The 22,657-nt window shown below is 46.0% G+C and overlaps 1 protein-coding gene across 4 annotated transcripts in view; it reads right to left on the bottom strand.

The window, feature by feature from the left end:
• The window catches only part of RPUSD3 (RNA pseudouridine synthase D3), a 166,849-nt gene that overhangs the window by 137,645 nt on the left and 6,547 nt on the right, over positions 1–22,657 (bottom strand). For 3 of the 4 annotated variants that reach the window (XM_069643363.1, XM_069643364.1, XM_069643362.1), the window contains exon 2: positions 6,745–6,876. In XM_069643363.1, the coding sequence (XP_069499464.1) occupies positions 6,745–6,875 (131 nt within the window). In that variant the 5' untranslated portion in view covers position 6,876. Of the gene's footprint in view, positions 1–6,744; positions 6,879–22,657 lie in introns of all 4 variants that reach the window. The other variant, XM_069643361.1, reaches the window with a different exon arrangement.

Raw genomic sequence — 22,657 nt, 5'->3', positions numbered from 1 at the left:
CCTCTTCCCAAGGCCCCTGACTGAGACTGTCTGGGCCTCAGAGGGCCTCCCGAACCGTTCCCCTGCAGTATCTCACGCTCCACAATCTATCAGCCTCATGGAAAAACCACCCAGTATGCAGCCTACTCCCCCACGTATTTGTGCCCTGGAACTTTGTTCTCCCACTAAGAATACCTGCGAGTCCTGTCCTGGACATTGTTATGCCTTTTGCTAACTCACACAGCTGTTTGAACCTGGGGGTGCCTTTTCCATTCTGCCTTTCAATCTTAACTAAATCCTTTCTCCTTAATGCATTTCTGCGTTTGTTCTCACTCCCATTTTTTGGGGATTACACTGCTGTGCTTTTTGGTAATTCGAATCCTGGTGTGATTTAAACTACACTTCACCCCCATTTTGCATTGTTTTGCTGTGCCTTTTGGTAATTCAGAATTTGGTGTGTTTTTAACTACACTTCACCCCTATTTTGCATTGTTTTTCTGTGCATTTCGGGTACCAAAGTCTTTCCATTGCATTTGTTTTCTTGCTTCTCTTGGCTACTAGGCCGCCTGGTGAGTTTGTGCTTGTGCTGTGCGGTCTATACTTTATCCTCCATTCTATCATCTGGTGCCCCCTATGGCACTCACCATCTCCCCTATCTATTCTAACTACTATAATATCACCTAAACTGGAAAATAAAAGCTTCAAAAAAGACATCCTGACCACTAACCCTGGCCTACCCATTGCGGACATCCGTCAGCCCAACCTCAAGAAAGATTTTCACTGATATCCTCTTTCCTGTCCCCTCTCCAGATCTTTCGACTCCTCATCTTATCTCTACTCTCTCTTCTCTCACATCTTCACCCATTAAGGGTGGCACTAGATGGGAAGTACTATTGGTGGGCTTCTCATCATCCAGGTGCATCATTAATGTCTATCACAATGGGACCATCATGGGTCAGGGTCCTCAACCTAACCTCCTCCTTTTTGACCGGCGATTGCCGTCCCCCATCAACTTCCTTCCCACAACTGCTACTCCTTCTTCCTCACTCTGTGCCCCCTCCTCCGACTGATGTACCACGCCCCTGTACCCCTCCTCAGAAAACCTTCAAAGGCAGTGACCTCTTGCATCTAGCCACATTCAATGCTTGCACTGCTATCAAATACTCTGCTGACATCTGCCTCCTCCTCGAAGACCTTGACGTCGATATCCTCGCTCTTACCGAGACATAGTTCAATGCCAGCTCAATCACTGCTTTCGGCTCCCTTCTCCCTGATGGCTATAAGATCATCTCCAAGCCTCGACCTAACAATGCCAGTGGCAGAGTTGCCCTGATCTTCCCCGAGTGGGTCCCCTCTTCCCTCATACTCACCCAGCCTTACTCTTCCTTTGAGAGCCTGGTGTGCAAGCTGATCCTCTTTCCCACCTCTTCCGTGACCATTGCCACCATCTACGGGCCACCTGGCTCTACTACCCTGTTTGTCTGTGAATGGACCGATTTCTCCTCCTCTGCTCACATCCACCTCTAAACGTCTTCTCCTGGGGGACTTCCATCTCGACTCCTCAATCATGGCATCCACTCTCTTCTGTGACCTCTGCACCTCACTCGCCCTCTCCATTCTCCCCTATGGTCCTACCCACTCAGCTGGACACACTCTCAATGCCATCATCCACACTGATCTCTTGCTCTCCTCCCCACTCACCACTCCACTCTACTCTCCTGGTCAGACCATTCCCTCTTCTTATCTCACCTGGGTCCTCTCTGCCATCTGACCGCACCTCCCCCAGCCCTGCCAACCTCGTTCACGAACATCCGTCTGATCAATCAAGTGTCAGCGGCTGCCTTTACATCTACCTTAACTCCGCACCCATACTCCCCACTTCAGACTCTACCAATGACTCTGCTCTCAGCAACCTCCATCTTGCCATCACTAATACTCTTGACATTCTTGCCCCAGTCATGAGGATCCGCCTGAAACATGTCTCCAACCGTAACACCTGGCACGACTCTGAACCTGCATCCCTGAAACCCAAGGGCCGAGCTGTGGAACGGAACTGGCAGACCTCAGGCTCACTCTCTGATAAACTGGCCTGTTACCTTCTCCAAAGGCAGTACAGACACTCCAATTGCCCTAGAAAAAGACCCACATCCAGGCTGGCATCTCTCGTGCATCCAACAACACGATTGAACTCTTTAAAATCTGCAAGGAACTAGCCAACCCTTCCGCAGTCTCCACCTCACCCCTTCTCTCCCTGGCCCTCTGCAATGCACTGGCCACACACTTCACTGCAAAAACTCAGGAGATCCTGAGCACCCTCGCTTTCCTTTCCCCCTCCCTCTCATCCTATGGCCTCCCATCCCCCCTCTGCCCTTCCTTCCTCCTTCTCTCCTATCACAACTGATGAGGTCACTAGAGTTGTCCGCCCTATGAAGGTCTCCTCCCTGTTCTTCCAGAACTATCAAGGACAATATTACCTCTATTGCCCCTGCACTTGCTGATTTCTGCAATCACTCTTTTGCTACTGTATTTTTCCCTGTCTTCCCTCAAGCACTCTCTTGTGCGCCGCCTCCTGCAGATGACACACAACTCTTCTTCAAGCTTCCCTCTGAAACTCTCTCTACTTCCTCCATCATTCCTGACTGCCTATCTGCCATCCAGTCCCGGTGCACCTCTAATGATCTCTGCCTCAAGTCCAGCAAGAATGACATCCTTCTCATTGGGACTCCTGCTCCCTCCTTTGAGCCGACGCGAGGAGACCGACACTAGATTCTGTGCGGTGGGATTATAACCCGTAAATACCATACGTGTTTAACCATACTGAAATCAAGCATTTCAGAAACTATGACTGGCCCTGATTGAAAAAGGCATTAATTTGGCGAAAAACGTGTCTCACAAAGGGCAATTTGTTTTCAGATAATATTAAGCAATACATTTTGAAACATATCAAAAGTAACTACTTTCTTCTGTGGCGCTGCAACAAGTGAAGAAGGGGGTCATTTCCCTCCCGTTTTTGTACATTTTTTTTTTTTTAAACACGTTTATTTTTTGGTCGACACACCAGAGTAACATACATTAGAGCATATTGACTTTTAGCAATTTATCTCGCCCACTAGTCCCCTTTCTCAGAGCTAGCCCCCCTCCCCTTAATCCTCAGTCCAGTTCTAGGTCTCGCTCGTCTGCTCGCCGAATCAAGTCAGTGCTTTCGGCCACCAGAGCATTTGCCACCAAGCGTGGCTTATATGTTAGCGCCGGGTAACTCTGGTCGTAGTCAACATGTTTTACGGAGCAAGGGGTATCTCTCCGTAACTTCACTGGCATGCGACACTGTCAATAGCACTGGGCATTTGAAGTTGATAAACCAAGACCCCACCAGACAGTATTTCCTCCATCATTCCTGACTGCCCATCTGCCATCCAGTCCCGGTGTACCTCTAATGATCTCTGCCTCAAGTCCAGCAAGAATGAGATCCTTCTCATTGGTACTCCTGCTCCCTCCTTCTTCCCCTCACTCTGGCAACCCTCTATGGGTTTTCCCCCCTTCTCCTTCCTCTGAAGCCAAAAACCTTGGAGTCATCTTCGACTCGTCTCTTTCCTTCCTCCCTCACATCCAGGACCTTGTCAAGAAGGCCCACTTTCAACTTCACCTCCCTAAAGCAATCCTTCCTTTCCCCCCTTTCCCCCAGAAGCTCTGGTCCTCTCTAGGCTAGACTACTGCAATAGCCTCTTCCTTAATCTATCCTCTTCCACTCTATGTCCCCTCCATCTAATCCAGAATACGGCTGCAAGACCTATCCTGGCCTCAAGCCCAGGAATTGCATCTCTCCAGCCTTAACATCTCTCCACTGGCTCCTGGTTGCTGCAAGGATTCAATTCACACCCCTGCATCATTCATAAGGCTGTCCGGGGCTGTGGACCACGCCATCTACAACTGGCTCTCACTAAGATATTTACATTCCTCCGGCACCAACTCTCGGTATGTCAAGCGCTTCGCTAAACAGCAAGCTTGTGGCCGATCTCTTTCCTCAGCAGGCTCCCTCCTATGGAATAGCCGCCCCCTCCCTCTTCATCCTGAGCCGGATCTCCTCAAATTCCGGAAGCTCCTCAAGACTTTCCTTTTCACCTCCTTCTTCCCCCCTTCGATCCTTTGCTAAATCCCACAGCCGCTGAGATTGGTGAACAGGGCCCTTATGTGTCCACCTGGGTCCTGGCCTCCCACCCCCAATCGGCTTCAGCCTCCTCCCACTCCCAGCACTTGCCTTGAGCGCCCTCTGGCCTGTGCTTTACAGGCCTTCACTTATTTATTGGCAGTTGACTACTCTTACCAAGTTATTTCTGCCAGTCACTTAACAGCTGCTTGCAACTTACTCCCTAGCACTTCCCTCCCTGGTACTCTTAGCACTGACCTCCCTCTCCCTCAAACCCCTCATCCCTCCCCTCTCTCTGCACTTGCACGTTATGAATGCTCACAAGGCCTGGTAGGACCGCCTCTCTCCTTTATTGTTATTGCCTTTCGTTCCCATGTTCCCTCCCCGCTGCCCTGTGGGCTCTTTGAAACACAATTTACTTGATGTAGAAGCGCCTTACAAATGCACAATAAATACATACAATACATATGACATCATATATACCTCACCCTATTCACCTTTCACTACAGGGATACTGTTGCATATACCAAAACGTATGATCCCATAAAGTATACTAGCTCTCATAGGACACTCCAGTCCCTGAATTCTGCCTTCCTTGGTACAGCTTTTCCCGCTGAACTACAGGTCTCACAATGTATTCTGCCTCTTGTAATGCAGATAACCATATTGGACCAATTATCCCAGAATGCACTGTGGCTCGCTTAAAAAATATGCCTCCAAAGCCCTGTGCCTCCTAAACTAGCAGGCCTCACTCAATAGATACGCCTCAACAGGACTAAATGGCACAAGAGACATTAAGCTTCACTTGGTCTTATTCAGAAGCTCCCCACCACAACATACGAGGGCCCATAGGAGTATATTTCTATAAATGTTGCTCACACAGAGGACTACATATCCTAAAATGCAATTTGCATCACTTGAGTACTGATAAGAAAGCTCAGGGTTCAAAATGCTTGGGAACTATGTAGCCCCTGAATAGGGCCTAGATGAGCCTGGTTAGCTTGATACCAACAGCTACCAGGAGCTTCCTTTAGCTCCCCAAACCAAGTGGTGAACATAAACATACCTATCTGAGTATTAACTTTGTGTCTGGGAATTTGCATAAAAGGTGCATTAGTTAACTTCTAGAAGACAACATGGATGGTCATATGTACTGTACACAACGTTATATTTGCTTCTAATTTTGAAGTCAGATATCTCCTGGATCACGATGAGTAACTCCTGGCCCGAGGAAAGTCCTAACACCCAGGAGCTGCTTCCAGTTCCTGCCCGATGAATTCCAATTTCGACCCCTGAAGCTTGTGCAAAAAATACAGTCACTCACTTCTGGCCCATTGCCCATTCCCAAAAGAGCTACACGTCCCAGAATGCACAGGTCTTGCTTGGCAGAGAGAAGTTCCTTCCAGACTACACTTATTAGAATTTACTGTGCCACACTTAGGGCAGGTGACCCAGCAGAACTTTCTATAACAATCTTCCCTCCTTCACCAATAGGACTAAAATAACACCAGAGGTTGCACTTTGCCCAAACAAACCGAGTCCACCACATAGCACTGCATGCTCCAGCATAAACTCTGCCCCAGTAAGGAAGACCACTTACAATACATGCCCCAAATCTCATTGAAGTGCCTGCAATGCCAATTCCTTGTGCTGTAAATAACAATTTACAGCACTAAATAGTATTCAAATGTATCAAGAACAAGAAAATGATGCCTTTCAGGGATTGGAACTCATTAAGAAAGTCCAGGTCGATCACACACATTTCGACAGAGAGCGGGCAATAGTTTAGGCTAATTTACTGTTCCCTCCAAATCTCACGAGCACGATTCCGCGGCGGATCTGAGGATGTTCCCAAATCTCAACTCTGTGCCTTGAAATCATTCACAATGCTCGCCCAAATTGTCCCAGCATATCTCTCAAATACTGTTCCAGGTCTCACTGATAACCGCTGCAAATCCTCTGGGTAGGGAGACATTTAGAGACAAAGCCCTATTTTTGTAGTGCAGCAGAGAAGGTATGTGAGCTGGGGTGATGGGTTTATTTGCAATGACGGCAAGTGCCCAATGAAGTGCAACAAGAGATCATACTATAAAGGTACTGCATGTGGTAGTATGTACTGTGCCCAAGTACACAGTACATACTACCACATGCACGTTCCCATTTCATGTCCTGAATCCAACTTTGCCTGTACGTTTCAAAATTGTAAAATGTTTACTCAGACATGTTTTACAAATGTGCAGGATGTTCCCTGTGAATGGGTTACAAACCTTCACATGAAGCTTCAATGAGGCTGAAATGTTCATGTCCCAGTACATTCAGTGACCCAGTACAATGCCTAGGGGGGCAATGTACTGTTTGCTGCATGCTATTCAGCATCAATGCCTCAGGAAGGTTATAAAAGTGCACCTTGAATACATTGAACCTGGACATATCCGTTTCATAAGCTTATAAAGTCAACTTAATCCTCAAATATATACTTCAAGGGCTCTCAAACCTTACGATTCACACCCAGGAACACCAGTTTTGTGTTGATATGGGGGCGGAATGGTTACCAGTGAATTTGGCAGTCATTTTGTTTAACATGGACACAGAAAGCCGTCTACATACTTATTAATGCTTACCTGGCCAATGTGGTGCTTGTTCTAGTCGTAAACTGCATTGTACCGCAGAGACAAAAAGTCGGCCTCAGACATCTCTCCAAATCCACCCAAGTCTTTTTAGCCGCTGGAAAATACTTGGCGCAGTGATTCATTCTGGTGAGAAAGAAGATCACGTTAAAAAGAAAAAATAACCCCCCGCACCACCAGAAAAATATTTACATTTCAAAACAGCGTCTTGTGAAATCATACCATTCCTCACCCCATACATATTCAGCTGCCAAGCAAACCTGCATGCCTCGAGGCCAAAGGTTTGGCAGTCCTCTGAAAGGTCAAATCCACCTGTTTGAGCAGCTCTATAGAATCCATCCACCTGTCTTTCCGTCTCAGTGACACCAACACTCTGCACCTTCTCTGCATTTCAAAACACTGTGAAATCTGCCTTGTCGGTAGAATGTGGCAGTCAGTAGGTCTGACAACGCAACGATATAGCTTTTTCAAAAGTGTTTGGGAATGTTGGCAGAGGGAGGATGTGGAAAGACATTTATTTTATTACACGGCCCGCGGTAGCGGCCGTGTTGTTATGATTAAGTTGTTAAACTCATTGAAGAGCACTTTTTCGGTGGCTTATAACTTCGCTCCCCCTGGACGAATCCTCACCAAACTTTGCAAAAAAAGTATATGGGCGGCTCTGAATATTTTTGATAAGTTGGGCGAGGTTTCGTGCGTGGGAGGGAAAAGTTATAGGGGGGTTCCCAATATTTTTTTTTCCCATAGACTGAATGGGGAAAAACTTTGCACATGGCTACAGGTCGAACGGCTGGACCGATTTTCACCAAATGTGCGCCAGGAGCGGGGGCTTGGGCCAGAAAGCGTGCTTGTGTGTGTTCGGAGGAAATCGGTCTTGTAAATTTTTACGTCCCAAAAAATTTGTGACATCTGGATCCGCTCTGCAGACCCATTTCCTAGTTCGCTCCGTGGACCGATGTGTGATTGGGTCATGGTACGCCGTGCTATCGGTGATCAGTGGACGCGGCCGGTGCTTGACTGGAGGGAAGCGTGCTGTGCATCAACGTTTTTGGGAGACGCCACCATGGTGTATCGGAGAATAGTATTGCGCCGAAAGGTGTAGTTAAGTCTGCTTTGCAGGATCAGCTGGGTGAAAGAGGGGGAAGCGAAGATATTGGCAATGTTTTGTGTTGTGGGCTACGGCTGTTAGTGGTTATGTTGAGGTCGTGCGTTTCACCAGTTTTTGTGTGGTGGGTTTGTGAGGAAATATTAACCTGCTTCTTTTACTTGGCTTGTTGTGGGTCTGGGTAAGGCGTAGGCTTTTTACTGCATGGTCATGACATGTAGAAAGTGCGTACGGCTTTGGTGCAAACCCCCTTGTGTCTTGTGTGCATTGGCAATGGGCTCTGGCCATAACATTATGGACACTGGTTTGAAGGAGGTGTGTGAATGCCGTTTTGGTTTGCTCCTTTACTGTACGTAGACATACGTCTAGGCAGGCAAGCACCATTGGAAATGTTAGCATACATGCCTGTATTGTCTTCCAGTGGATGTGTAGTAGGACTAGGCAATTGGGGCCACGGCCTCCGCCTATGTACCCAAGCGGCTAGGGTTTGGCTGTAGCCTTCCTTTATGGAGGGCAGGTTGCCATAGGCAGATGGAAGGAATTTGTTTGGAGGTACTAACATATAGCTAGTTGGTTGGCAGTTGTGGCGGTGACTATCATTTAATGCAAGGGCAGAATGTATGAGAGAGGCACTTAGTGATTAGGTAGGCGGCCGAGTTTGCTTACACAATTGCTGCAAGGGAGTACATAATGACAGAGAAAAACAAAGATTTTTTGCCAGCACACTGTTGAGATATGCACCAATCCCGCAACTAAAGACATACATTGGATTGGTGGGTAGTTGCACAGGGAAGTATGAAATGTTGGTCACTGTAGGCAGACTATATAGGGGATGGGGAGTGCCTTGGAGATAATATGAGGATATTACCAGTTGGTGTACTATGTTGTGTTGTGCCTCCAAAGGCCCTACTGTCTTGTCTGCATGGCAATGGCCTCTGCCCGTAATACTGTAGCCACTGGTTGGAAGTAGGTGTGCGAATACTGTTTTGGGTTGCTCCTTTACTGTACGTAGACGTAGGTGTAGGCATCCAAGAACCGTTGCAAATGTTAGCATGCATGCCTGTATTGCCTTCCAGTGATAGCTGGCACATGCCACAGTGTTTGGTGTGCGGCAGGAGATGGTGCAGTGAGATGGTGGGTAGTGCGCCCACAGGGTGCAGTGTGTACGTAATGTGAGTATGGAAGTGGGTATGGTTGAAGGGCAGCTTATATGTGGTTGGTAACTCTGCTGTGTGCACATTTATTGAAGTAGGCCCAATGTTGTGAAGGTGGTGTGCATAGGTTGGCTAGGGCTTGGCCGTAGCCTTCCTTTAGGGAGGGCAGGTTGACATTGGCAGATGGAAGGAATTTGTTTGGAGGTACTCACACATAGTTGGTGGGCAGTTGTGGAGGCAACTATCATTTAATATAAGGGCTAAATGATTGGGAGAGGCACTTAGCAATTAGGTAGGCGGGTGACTCTGCTAACACCATTGCTGCAAGGGAGTGCATAACGCAACAAAGAAAATGAAAGATTGTTTGCCAGCACACTGTCGAGATATGCACCAATCCCGCAGCTATTGACATACACTGGATTGGTGGGTACTTGCACAGGGAAGTATATGTTGCTCACTATAGGCAGACTGTATAGGGGATGGGGAGTGCCTTGGAGATAATATGAGGATATTAGCAGTCAGTGTACTAAGTTGTATTGTGCCTCCAAAGGCCCTTCTGCCTTGTCTGCATGCCAATGCTGTTTTGGTTCACTCCAACACTGTACGTATACATACGTGTAGGCAGCCAAGAACCGTTAGAAATGTTAGTATGCATGCCTGTACTGCTTTCCAGTGATAGATGGAACATGCAACAGTATTTGGTGTGTTGCAGGAGATGGTGCAGTGAGAAGTTGGGTACAGTGGCCGCAGGGTACAGTGTGTACGTAATGTGAGTATGGAAGTGGGTAAGGTTGAAGGGAAGCTTATATGTGGTTGGTTACTCTGCTGTCTGCACATTTATTGAAGTAGGCCCAATGTTGTGAAGATGGTGTGCATAGGTTGGCAGTGACACAATAGCATGTCAATGGTAGTGCGTAGGGGTGGTGCACGCTGCACTGTGTTTGTGGCTTCTGCTAAGTGTGACACTTCATGAATGCGTGTTGTATGGTTTGGAAGAGATGGGTAGAACTGGTGCAACCTATGTAAAGTTTGTGCATAATGTTAGGAGCCCACATGGTCGCTTGCTTGGATGTGTAGTGTTGGGGTGGGTGCGGAAAGGGTTGCAATGTTGTGTGTATACGAAAAGGTGTGCTGGGGCCATGTTATGACCTTTGTGGATGCTGCAATAGTGCCTTATTTAGCAGAAATTTGTGGTTGAGGGGCTTTGTAAACAAACAGAAAGTGTACTGAGGGTGTTTAACGGTAAAAAAGGAGTGGTGTATAGAAATGACAGTATACAATGCAGAGGTTGTGTATGCGATTGGTGCATGCATGCTCTGAAATGTGTTAGCACCCAACTTGGGGAGTGCTGCAAAAAGTGACAGTGCAAAGGGAAGAAGTATTGTCACAGCTTCATTGGGCCGTGGTCCTCACTGTAGATGGGAACGAGCATGTGCACATCCTCTCATTATGAGCAGGGTGAAAATGGAAATGGAATTGTGGGAAATAGACAATTAGGAGTTTAGGGCGTAGTTCATAGGAAGGGGCGTTACCATTACATCACAATACTGTGTCGTGAGGGTAGTCGAGATGGAGAGACGGACAGTGCTTATCGTCGGTCATATCTTTGTGCGCCATCTGCACAGGTGTTGTGTGCAAAGAGGCGCTGCTGGTAATTTCGGGTTGGAAGGAGTGGACGCTTTCTGGGCCTGTCAGGGAGACTGCAGTTTCGGCGGGATGGCTTGCCATTGCAGATATGTGGCGTCTGTCGCGAACATGGACTGTGTCGTGGTGCACTATGGAAGTGGACATTTGTGCTACATGTCATGTGGACGATCAATCTGTTTGCTGACCACAGTGATGCATATTTTCCCTATTTCAAAGGTCTTTTTCTCATGCAGAACACCAAGAGCACTATGGGTCCATGATGGTGTAATTTGTCCCCAGCCAGAGGTTGGAAGGTGTACTATAAATATAATTATGCGTCGATTTATGCAGACTGCTGGCATGTTCTCCACCCACTATGAGAAAATGAGATCGCAAAACATGCAGTGGTTCTGTAGACATGGCATTTATTTGAGCGCCAATGGCAATGCCGTTTTCTTTCACACTAACAGAAATGCATACAAGGAGAAAATAGAAAAAAGAAATCGCTCACTCGCATGTAAAAGAAAAAAAAAAAGAAAAAAAGAAAAGTTTACATATATGCAGGAAGCCTGAAACTCCTGCCTAGTTGTTTCATAATGTTTGTCCACCCAACCCACCCCCCCACCAACCTTCACTATAACGAAAAGGTAGTGGATTACGCAGTACTTTCAGGATGGCACGTGCCACATCCTGGGTGGCTATGTGGATGTATGCGGATGGTAAATTGCGCATACTTTCATTGAACTTTGTAGTGGACGGGCTTTGGAATGGCAGCACATTTGTGCTGTGCATGTGTAAATGGTACATTTCAAGTTTTACACAAGAATGTCAGTGTTCGATGATGGCAGCTTTAATGCGATTGGTGGATGCGTGTGTGCCCATTTACCAGTAACCTAATCAAGTACAGCTTGGGAGGCGCACGTGACAAAATCTGCCACGACCTTGCCCACTTGCCATGGCAGTGTGGGGAGTAGCCAATAAGGTAGCGTGGGTGGGGTTAACAGGAAGGGGTGGTGAAACGGTTGCACATTATACTCTGCGTACTGAAGGTGGCTGACATGGTGAAACGTATTGTGTTGCCTGTGGGTGCTCCCATTGTAATACATGTGCACAAATGTGCTCTACAAAGAGACTTTGACGGAAATTTTGCTTTGGAAGGAGTGCACGCATTAATGAACACTGTGCAAGAGTGCCATTTCGTCGATATGCATGGACTTTTCAAACACCATGCCACGTTTGCAGTAGTTGAGGTTATCGTAATTTATTAATTTATTAGGGCGGCATGCATATGGGTTACCTGCCTTACTTACATTTGTCCCGTAGACTGAGGAGGTTTCTAGGTGTCGTGAGGACTCTTTTTCCCGCCACCAAGGTGCTTGTCTCATGTTCAATACTGCAAGGAGTTTGGCCTACTGCTCATGGATGTTGTTCCGAGCAAGACGAAGGAAGGTGTCTCATCAACAGAAGCATGCACACTTTTTTCTACGTTAGTGGAATGTTTTTCTACAACAATGACATTATTACTTGTGGACATGCGGAGTGGTTCCAAGAAAATGGTATTTTGTTGAAATCCATTGCCAAAGCAGTTTCATTCACTCGTCTGCAGGATGCGGTGAATAGTTTACTGAACTAATGTGCGTAGAAGAAAACACAAAAGCTACAGAAAACAGACAAAACAGGTGGTTTTGTAGAAGGATGTACACAAAAACATTTAAAAATCACTCTTAAGAGTTGCCCCTTACTACGGACTCCCCCTGCCCTGGTTGCAAGTTATTCCCCCACGCCGGCACGCAGCAAGAACGTCACATGCAGGGAATTTGCGGGTGGCGGCTATGAAAATTGAACTGTGGAGATTGTCCAATGAGTTGCTTAGGATGTGTGGCCATAGGAAGAGGGACTTCTGCTGCACTGCGGATCGGCCCACAACATACTTGGGGACCCGCACATGCTACATGCGACGCTCCTCACCATGCTGGCCTATGGCAATGAGACTGTAGCGATTGCCCTATCATGTGCTGCTCAGGGTGAGCGTCAAAGGAAAGCGCGCCAATAGTAAGAAGAACTCCTTCGGCTTTACTGGGGCACGGCCCTGACGGTACTTGGAGAAAGGCACGTGCCACATTCTGCGTTTCTGAGCAGGCTGGCCAATAGAAATGTGACTATGAGCTTTGGCCAATGAGGTGGTGACGGTGTACGTTACAGAAAACAGCATCAATAGGGAGAAACAGTCCTCCTGCTTCACCGGGGCGCCACCCTCGCGGTGAATGGGGAAAGGCACATGCCACATTTTGCCCTTCTTACCATGTTGGCCAATGAAAATGGGACTATGCCATTTGGCCAATCAGGTGCTCTGGGTGTCGGTCACAGGAAAGGGAGGCATTCAGTTTTCCAGAACTTTGTGTACTGCAGTTGGCAAACATGGCAAGGCTCACAGCTTTCATCGTGGGTGATTACTTTGTGGAAGATCTGTGCGTGTATGCCCTCCAACAACAGTTGTCTAGCAATTTAGGTTTCGAGGGAGTGAACGTTTTGTGGAGTGGTATGGAATCGTGCTGTTTCGGCGGACTGCTTCTAGAATGACGACGCGTGGCCTCTTCGGCAAGTGTACTTGCTGTGATCGCCCATTTTGGAGGCTTCTTTTTGGGTTACATGCCTTGTTCCCATGTGTTCAGTCAACTGAAGATTTTGATGAAAGCAGTGCAGTGCATTTCTCCTACTGCCAAGGTGCTTTTCTCATGTATACTGCCGGGAACCGCATGGCATTATTCCAATGCTTCCTGTCGCCAGCCGGAGGTCGGAAGGGGTCTCATCAACAGAAGCATGTGTGACTTCTTTAGTGCTGCTGGGATGAGAACATTGGTTCCTGATACATACACCTTTTCAAGGGAAATGGCATGTCTTTGTCGGTCAGTGGCAATGAAATATTCGTGCACAATCTACAGACTGCAGTGAAGACCCTACTGTAAGAATGTGAGATGCAGTTCAAAAAACACATTCACGTATGAAAACCGCAAAGTCAGTGTTTCAAGGGAAGCACCTATGAAAAAATGAAAAACAAAACACGAAATAATCCAAAGGTTCTTTTAAGAGCCATCACAACGAATGACGTCCCCTCCCCTGGTATAAAGTTATTCACCCACTCCCGCGCACGTGCAGCACGACAAGTTGCCAAATATCACGATAGTTGCAGGTTGGCACATGGTACATACGCCCCTTTTGCAGATGATGGCCATAGAAATGGGCCTGCAGAGGCTATGGGATTGGACAATGAAGTTTGTGGGTGTGGTGTGTACAGACTGACGGAGCTACACTGCGTATGTGTTCACAGAAATACAGAGGGTGCCGTTATGGGTGTGTGTTCTACGAGGCACAGCGTGCAGATTCTAGGGTATGCCGACATACATTCAGTGAATATGAATGGAAAACACTGTGCACTTGCTACTCATTTACCAATATATGATGTACATGTGTAGTGCTATGGAGTAGGTACAATGAAGTGCCTGATTTTGGTTTGTGTGTGAGATACGCAATTATGATGTGCCGTTTGCCATGAAGGAGGCACTTGCCCAGTTCATGCGTTTCTTTCCGATTTCTTGCATAAATTTCTATCGCAGTATCCAGCTACTGATGTGGCAGCGTCATTTCTATTTGGTCCGTCAATGGAGACATTGCCAAGAGGTGTATTTGTGCATTTCATTGCCATGTGCCAATGGCATACTTCGTCCATGGTATTATGACATTTCACAGCACGAATACTTTTCCCTACCAACAACGTTCGTGTTACTGTGCCAACTATCTCGATTGCTGCACACCCCTCACAAATTGCCTTGGGGCTTTTCTTACAAGTAGTGATATTTTCTTGTAGTAAGTGTTGTGCTGCGACTGTCTTCAAAACGCTCTGCAACACGTAAAGAAACATCTTTGTACAGCGCACTCCTTTGTAACCAACAGCACTTCAGTGCTCTGCACAATGCCACACCTCCCGCCCTGCATGCGTACTTTGGCAATTCCGTTGTTCATCTGTGAATGGTGCCTTCTTTTTTTTTACCTTTTGTCGTTCCCAAATGCCTTTTATTTATCATCTTATTCCCACACATGCCACCGAAGAAAATCCAGGATAGGTCCGGTATTTAAGGGCCAGCACCTGCCTACATACTATAGGGGACGTGCCGAGAGATGGAATTATTGGGTGGCCATCACCTATATAGGTGGAACTCATTGCAATGCTCTTGTAACGACCATTGCCATGCACTTTCAAGTACCTTCCCTGTGCATAGTAGCTCATTGTACTACATGTACAATATAATGCCCTTTGCTGGGTATGGGACTGTAGCGCAGCATATGCTTTGGAAAGGTTGTTTTAAAGCTCTGCTGCCCTACAGCAGTGCCCCTCTTGGTGCCCGCAGCAGATGTGCCAAATGCTGAACATGAAAGTACCCAACGTCATTCTTTCAAAGGCAGTAGCCAGCCCACTGCTCCTTTGTCCTTCGATTTCAGTTGTCTCCACATGCATTACACACACTTTATGTTACACCATTACTGTTAGCGGCACCATTCACTGATATACATACATTGTGGAATACAAAAATGTTTACAACAATGCCAACCAGAGCTTCTTTATGTATGCCACAAAGTCATTCATTCTGTGGAACCCATGCACATACAGTGCGTTTCTAACCACCTGTAACATTGTTTGCGCTCTTCATATTCTGCTGTTTCCTTACTTGCCTTTACATGAACTAGTATGTGCGTGCAGAAGGTGCACCAGCTATGCAGTTTTGCAGGCTTACTACAAACGGTCTCACTTGCAGTTACATATTTCCTTCAACTGTATAACCCGCACGACACCTGTTCATACTTTCCGCCACACTGCTCAGTGCACACACAATGTATCAGTTTCACGGGTCATGGAACGGGAAGCAGCACATAAATCTAAGTACTTCCACATTTAACACGTCCACGTCACAGTGCAGGTTGCTGTTCTTGGTGCCGTTATACAGTTAGGAGTACTTTAGGCACACATTGCTAAGTTTGCAGAGCCTCCCACGAAGTGGACAGCAATACCTTAAATGCAGTAGCCTACTGCCCGAATACATACGGCTGGCGACAGGGGCGGTGTTTTCAGCATACAGTGCATGACCTATGCATGGGTCTAGGTGTAGACCGTACACACGTGTGCTTCTACAACTACTTCAAAAGTGCATTTGAAGATGCAGACGTGCGAGCACTTAATGGAGTCCTACGCATACTTGCCGTGCAACATGTTTCACAGTACCCGACATTCTAAAACTAATGCATTTATGATTTGACTGTGTAACATGGAAAGATTTTGAAGGTTACACTTCCATGAGGAATGGCGCTGACAATGGCTACGTTTGCGCACGAGTTATGTGCAGTGAAGAAGTGTGTAATACAATGGCGTGTATAGCAAAGCATTCCTCCATGAACTACTTCTCTCATGATAGTTCTTCCAATATTCTTTCATAGTTTTCTCCCACCATTACAATAACAATCCCTTGTGGAGGCTTTCCTATTGAAACTAAAAGCACATGTGATGTCATCAGTGATGTCATGAATGAGATTTGTGAAGGCATCTTAGATGTCATGGGTGTTCGTCCTTACAGTGCACACTGGTGGCACGAGTTATGGTAGCTTAGCTCAACTGTAACCATAACGTTCCTGTAACCAGAACGTTCTTGTAACAATGTTTTTCCATTGAATTTCACAGGTTTTTTAGTAGTGCAACTTATCCATAACGTCCCTTTAACATATATATATATATATATATATATATACACACACACACACACACACTCATAATGTGCTGAAAGCCAGCAGCGATCAGGGTTCACAAAAACACATTGGACAGAAAAATCTAAATCAAGACAGGAGAGGAGGCCTATTTTGTGAGTGACGAAAAGCAAGGATTAGTTGAACAATGCAGTTTTCAGCAATCTATGGAAGGAGGAGAAATTCACCTCCTGCCTTACGTCCGGAGGTAGCGCATTCCAAACTATGCCTGCCTGGACTGTGAAGGATCTACCCTTTGCTTTGGTCCGTTTAAATCTAGGACAGCAATAAGGAGTGTTGCAGGATCGCAAGGCCCTTTTCGGTTCATATTTGACCAGCTTTTCCTGAAGATAAACAAGGGCTTTGCCATGAAGGCATTTATGTACCAGATTGGCCACCTTAAAAATTGTATTCAGAGGCGGCTGCTGGCAACCAGTGCATGCCTTTCCTAATGTTGGAAATGTGAGCTCTGTAGGGTCACATCCTTCACGATGCAGATGGCGTCATTTTGTAGGACTTCCAGTTGTATGCAGTCTTTATTTGCCCCAGGCAAAGGTGCATTGCAATAGTCAGTTCTTGGTGGAATGATCACTTTGGCTGATGTGGTACAGTTCCTCTCAGACACAAATGGTCTAATGTGCCAGAGGAGTCTGACGTAGCACTGATAACTTTTAACTATTTGACTGGTGTGTGTCTCTGCCCCAAGGGAAGATTCCAAGTAGGCACTTAGAGTTTTCACCTGAGAGAGGGTTTGTAGGTTACAGCCCTCGATAGTCCAGCTAGTGTACCTGGGATCTAATTTGTGACATGCTTGAGAAAAGCCAAAAATTAAGAGCTCAATGTTGGAGCTATTCAGGCGCATCCAGTGCCTAGACATCCAGACCTTAACACTTTTGTAGATATCATCCAAATTGGCTGCATCGGTTGCTAGTCCCCATTGAGCTCAAGTAGCAGCTGTGTATCGTCTGCATAGTTGGTGAAATGCACTCCAGTCTCAATTAGATCACCACATACAGGTTTTATATAGCTATTGAATAAAGTAGGTGACAGGCAGGCACCCTGAGTGTCAATCTGTATTTATTTAGGGTTTAGTTAGCTTGGGTTAATCCATTAATCCATTCATTCATCCATTTAGTATGAACTATGTTTAGCACTATAGTTTGTTTTGATCGTAGATCGATATTTGTTGAAAGCCATGTAGAAAGATATATTTAGCTTGTTATTTTGTACAGCGGACATTGTAGTGTTTCGAAGAGCTATTGTGTTTTGTCCATCCTGAATTCGGCTCTTGCTGAGCGAGGAAAGGGGAATGTGAATGCAGTGTGAATGCAGTGTGAGCAATGTTATCATAATATTGTGTTTCTTGGCAGACTGTCAGCTCGAGCAGAGATATAGCCTTGGTTGGCTGGCTGCGGAGAAAGAGATGCAGTTAGACTGTCTCGTGAGGGAGAGACATGAATGCTAAAACGATATGCTTGCTTTTCTTAGAATATAGAAGGACATGTTACTGTGCCCAGTACAGTACATGGCTATGTTGAAACATGCACGTAGACAAAATGCTTTTGCTATGAAATACTTTCTATGCATGTAAATGTAATGTGGTTCATAGCCACAATGCTATTCTGTATAACAGTGGATTTCTGTTCTGTTCAGTAGATTTAGAGTAGAGTAGGGTTCACTAAGGGCTTGGAGGAGTTCGTAGGAGTGAGCTCTCAGAGGAGAGTCAGTAGGTGCTAGAGTAGACTGCTGGAGGGAGGGGGCTGGTGAGCTCTTTTGCTAAGAGGCCCATTGCTGGGTGCTTTCATTACTAGATTGGCTCTCATTGCTAGATGTACATTTTGCGGTCATGCATAATAAACATGCATTCCGTTTATTACGATTTCTATGTCTTGTGATCTCTCTGTATCTGTGCGTGTTTTCATTCTTGTTTCGGTGGTATTTAATTCTAGTTTTGCATGAGGTACTTTGCAAGATATAAGGGCGGAGGCAGAGGTCACCTCATCAAACTGAACACCTTTGATTACTTAGGAACGAGTGGATCCAGCATACAATGTTCTGTGGACAAATGCCTACTGACACAAGGGTGTTCAGGAGGCACTTGTGATCCAAGACATTGAAGGCCGCTAAGTCCGATAACACCAAAAGCTCTGATTTACGGTTGTCCAAGATATCGAGCATCTGTGCCGGGAGATCTAGCAGGGCGCTTTCCGTACCAGGACGAAAACCAGATTGCCCAATGTGTAACTTACAGGCAGAGTCTAGATGTTCTTGAAGCTGGGCCGCGGCCACATTGTCAATTATTTTCAACAGGAAAAGGGTATTGGTAATTATCCCAAGGTTCTTGGCACCATTTGGATTCAACCCTTATTTTTCCACTAAATGGGTCATCGAAACCACTTTTGCCGCATCCAGGACATATTTATGAGAAAAAGATGCATTCACAAATTGCACCAGAAACAGTGTGAACAATCTTTCGTTCTCAAAGATTATTTTTGAGGCGATAACATCTCCGTAACAGGAGGTAGGTCGCATTTCACCTAGAGCCTTTTCCATTTCAATCAATGAAATGGGTTTGAAAGAGAATTTTAAGGACTGTGACAAGACTCAATGGTTGCTCCAAAAAGTAGTGGGTCGATCACATTTATTAAGAAGTGAATCAATGCTTAGCTTATTTTTAATTTTATCTCGGGTCATAGTGATTTTTTACAGCAAATGCATGCTGGAAACTAACGCAGTCTGAACTAGTTGGAATAAAAGGCTGTGATAACGCCTAAGGGTTTTCTAGATTATTTCCAAAGGTTTCTTTGTGTTATTTTCAGAGTTATCAATATATTTATTAAAATAGTTTTTCTTCGTCACATAGCCAGTTTGTAGCATTTCTCATAGTTCTTCCAGGTTTTCCTGAGAGCCTCTGAGTTAGTTTTCCACCATTCCTGTTCTGCCTATCTCTTCTTTTTCTTCAGCGCGTCGAGGTATGATGTAAACTAAGAATTGTGACACATGCCATCCCTTACTATCTTCTTTTTCATAGGGGCATTACGGTCTAGCATAAGTAACAAGGAAGATCTTTAGGCTGCAGCTAGGATACAAGGGGAGTCAGAACGTGGAGTAGACCCCAGTAAGCTATCAGTTCATTCCTATAGGTCCAGAGACTGAATTTTCTTTCTTGAAATTCTGGCTTAGGGCACGCCTGGGGATGTTATTTGCTTTTTCGGCGTTTCTTGAAGCAGTATACAGAACTCAATAAATGGCTAATCAGACCAGATACAAGGTCTGGCACAAGTGAAATTAATATCCAATTTCTGTGAAGTCACCCAGTTCAAAATACTCACCTTATTGGACATGGGCTAGTTATATTGTACTTTGAACTTGATATTGTTAAGATTCTGTTCCAACAATATCACGTCCTTATCAGAGGTGTTACCTAGCAAACAGTTCAGGTCCCCCAAGAAAGAAGTTGCACAGTTGGTTTTATTCAGTGACTTTAGTAATTGTACGATCTTGTCATTGAAATTGGGCATATCCTCAGGGGGACGATAGAGGAGAACAATGTTGACACAGTTGTAGGTGAGATTTAACTTAAGATGGAGAAATTTGCAGCCGTTATAAACAATGGGGACTGTGTAGAGTTGGTAATCTTTCTTTGCCAAAATGGAAATGCCTCCCCTGTTCCCTTGCTCCCGATTTTGAGAGAACAATATAACCCTCTGATGTCGCTAAGTCAATTTTCGGCCAACTAGAATCCTTAAGATAGGTCTTGGCTAGACATAATATACCAATGTTGCTATCCATTATGTAATCATGGGCATCTATGGCATGTCTATTCAGAGATCTGGTATTCAGGAATGCTGCTTTAATGATGTTGTAATGTATTCGGTCCATAAGAAATGGCAGCTTACCACTACAAATACTTTGAGCTGTTAAAAGTGGGTCAAGGTTTGAGGTCTGATGCATTTAAAAGTTATATGTTTATTATTAAGAGCCTCCGCTAGTTTAGCTCTAAAAGCAGTATGGCTCCCATCTGTGGCTAAGGCAATAGATGTATCTATGTTTTTGTTCGGCCTAAGACCGTTAGTTTCAGGTGGCGAAGTGGAAACCGATGCATAATGAACTCGGGGGACTCGCAGGGTAACTCATGATTGCACCGCTTAGAGCAGAATATAATACTGCAAGGCTGTGGCTGGTGAACCAAAAAAAAAAAAAAAAAAAAAAAAAACTATATGTAAGGGATGGTTTGCCTTTGTCTCTGCCACTTTAGATTATTCCCTGGTTTATCAGTAAGACCTGTGAGGATTCACCACATATCCTCACTTTTCCCCAGTGGGGAGCCCTTTCCCGCCAGGCTAGGGATATGCGGCTGCTACCAAATAGTCTCCCTAGGGGTAGTTTAATGCGGAAGGATCTCATGGGGAGGGACTCCCCTCCCCCTCTGGGGGTAAGGATGTCCCCCCCCTATTTAAAACCACTATATTGAGAGTAGACCAATGTAATTCTGTAGTACCTCAAGTACAGCCAAGACAGAAAATACTAGGATGAAGAGCACAGAAAGCATGAGGATTACTGACAGTGCTAGTACTGAGATGAGATGGCTCACAGGAGGCATGAGGAATACCAAGGAACCATTGACAGCATGTGTTATGACGTTACACTGGGGCGAAGTAAGCCCTATAAAGTGGAACGAGAAGGAATCAGTGTCTTCCTTCCTCGTCGGAGAACCCAGAAGATTCGAAGTCTGCACTCGACCCAAGGAAAGGGCTCTTCAGAGGACGCCGGCGAGTGACTGAAGGAGTCTGTGACGGGTTCTGCGTCGGCAGGACCGAGCCCAGCTGAAAGCAGCCGAGGCAGTGGCATGACCACCAGGAGGAAGTGGACCGCATGGCTCTCTAACAGTGTTGAGACTGCAAGGAGCCACAATGTGCATGATCACCACAGAAGCCGTAATGAAGCAGACCGCTGCAGGTAACGGGAAGGAGAGACCAGCACTGTGCAAGCAAGCCCCAGAAGGTAGCAGGAAGCACAGGCGGTCCAGTAGGGACGTGTGGGGGAGCAGAGAGGTCTCCACTGCATGCTGGGGTAACTGCAAAGCCTATCAGAGGGCCATTAGGGTTGGTGACCCAAAACAGAGCGAAGAGTGCATCCAATAAATGTTTCATCGTATCATTGGCAGAAATAAGCCCACTGACCACCGGAGAAGGGTTTGGGACCTGTGAGGAACCAAAAATCAGACGCGGACAGAGAGGAGCCATGATGATTGTTATAAACTTTAATTAACTAATAAAGGGTCTGGACAATGCTTCACTGTCCCTAATCTAGGAGGCATTTCCCTACCTCAACCAAAACTAAGGGTCTACCATGTGTCAAGATGTCTAAAGCAAAAATGCCCTGTGTCGGAAATCCTATCCTAGCCATCTGACTCTAAAAGTAACTCTAAGGTGTTAAGGGTACTGTCTCTGGCTTGAAAAGTGCACAGATGTTCAAGTTTAGCAAAAAGGTATAAATCCAACAAATGTTCCAAATGGATAATGTTCACAGTTCCAGGCAATGGGTCCCTTCTCCAGGTTTCTCTCCACAAAAACAAAAGTTCAAAAGAATAATCAAGTTCATTGTAGCCCAAGAGGATAACCCACTCCTTATGTGTTTCAATTCACTCCAGACGAAAAGACTCCCTTTCCCAGGTCTTTTCCACATTCAATGCAATTCAAAATCTTAAGGGCATGAATCTTCCTTGGGATTCTCTGACTCGCAAAACACCTGGTATACTCTCCTGCCAGGTTCTCTCATAGAATTCCTGATATAATTTGGGTGCAAGTCCCAGACTCGCAAAACACCTAGTATACTCTCTTGCTAGGTTCTCTTATAATGTTCATCCACTTTCAAGATCTGAGGATATATGCTCCCCTCACCCCCCAAGTTCCTCTTATCACTTGCGTATTTGTACCTCCCCAAATACTAGGACTATGAAACTCAGGTCATGATGTAAGGCGTAAGGAATTTGCCTCCCGTCCCATTTAGGGACCAGGAATGCCTTCTCCAGCTCCCTACCGGAGCCCCAACCTTCCACTATGGGCTCCCTGTCTTTGGGACAGCTCCCTTGGCTTCTGCCACCCCGCTTAGGTCCCCTCAGTTCTGCTCTCTCTCTGCTTCGGGCAGCACGTCTCTGTGGCTGGTGGCGGTCTGCGCACCGCTCCAGCTTCCTTTGCCGATGCAAGACTCCTTTGCCTTGCGTTTTGCT

The sequence above is a fragment of the Ambystoma mexicanum genome, chromosome 2p (assembly GCF_040938575.1).
Source record: "Ambystoma mexicanum isolate Mex_15411 chromosome 2p, UKY_AmexF1_1, whole genome shotgun sequence".
Classification (NCBI taxonomy): Eukaryota; Metazoa; Chordata; class Amphibia; order Caudata; family Ambystomatidae; genus Ambystoma; species Ambystoma mexicanum.
This window is presented reverse-complemented; position numbering and strand designations above follow the sequence as displayed.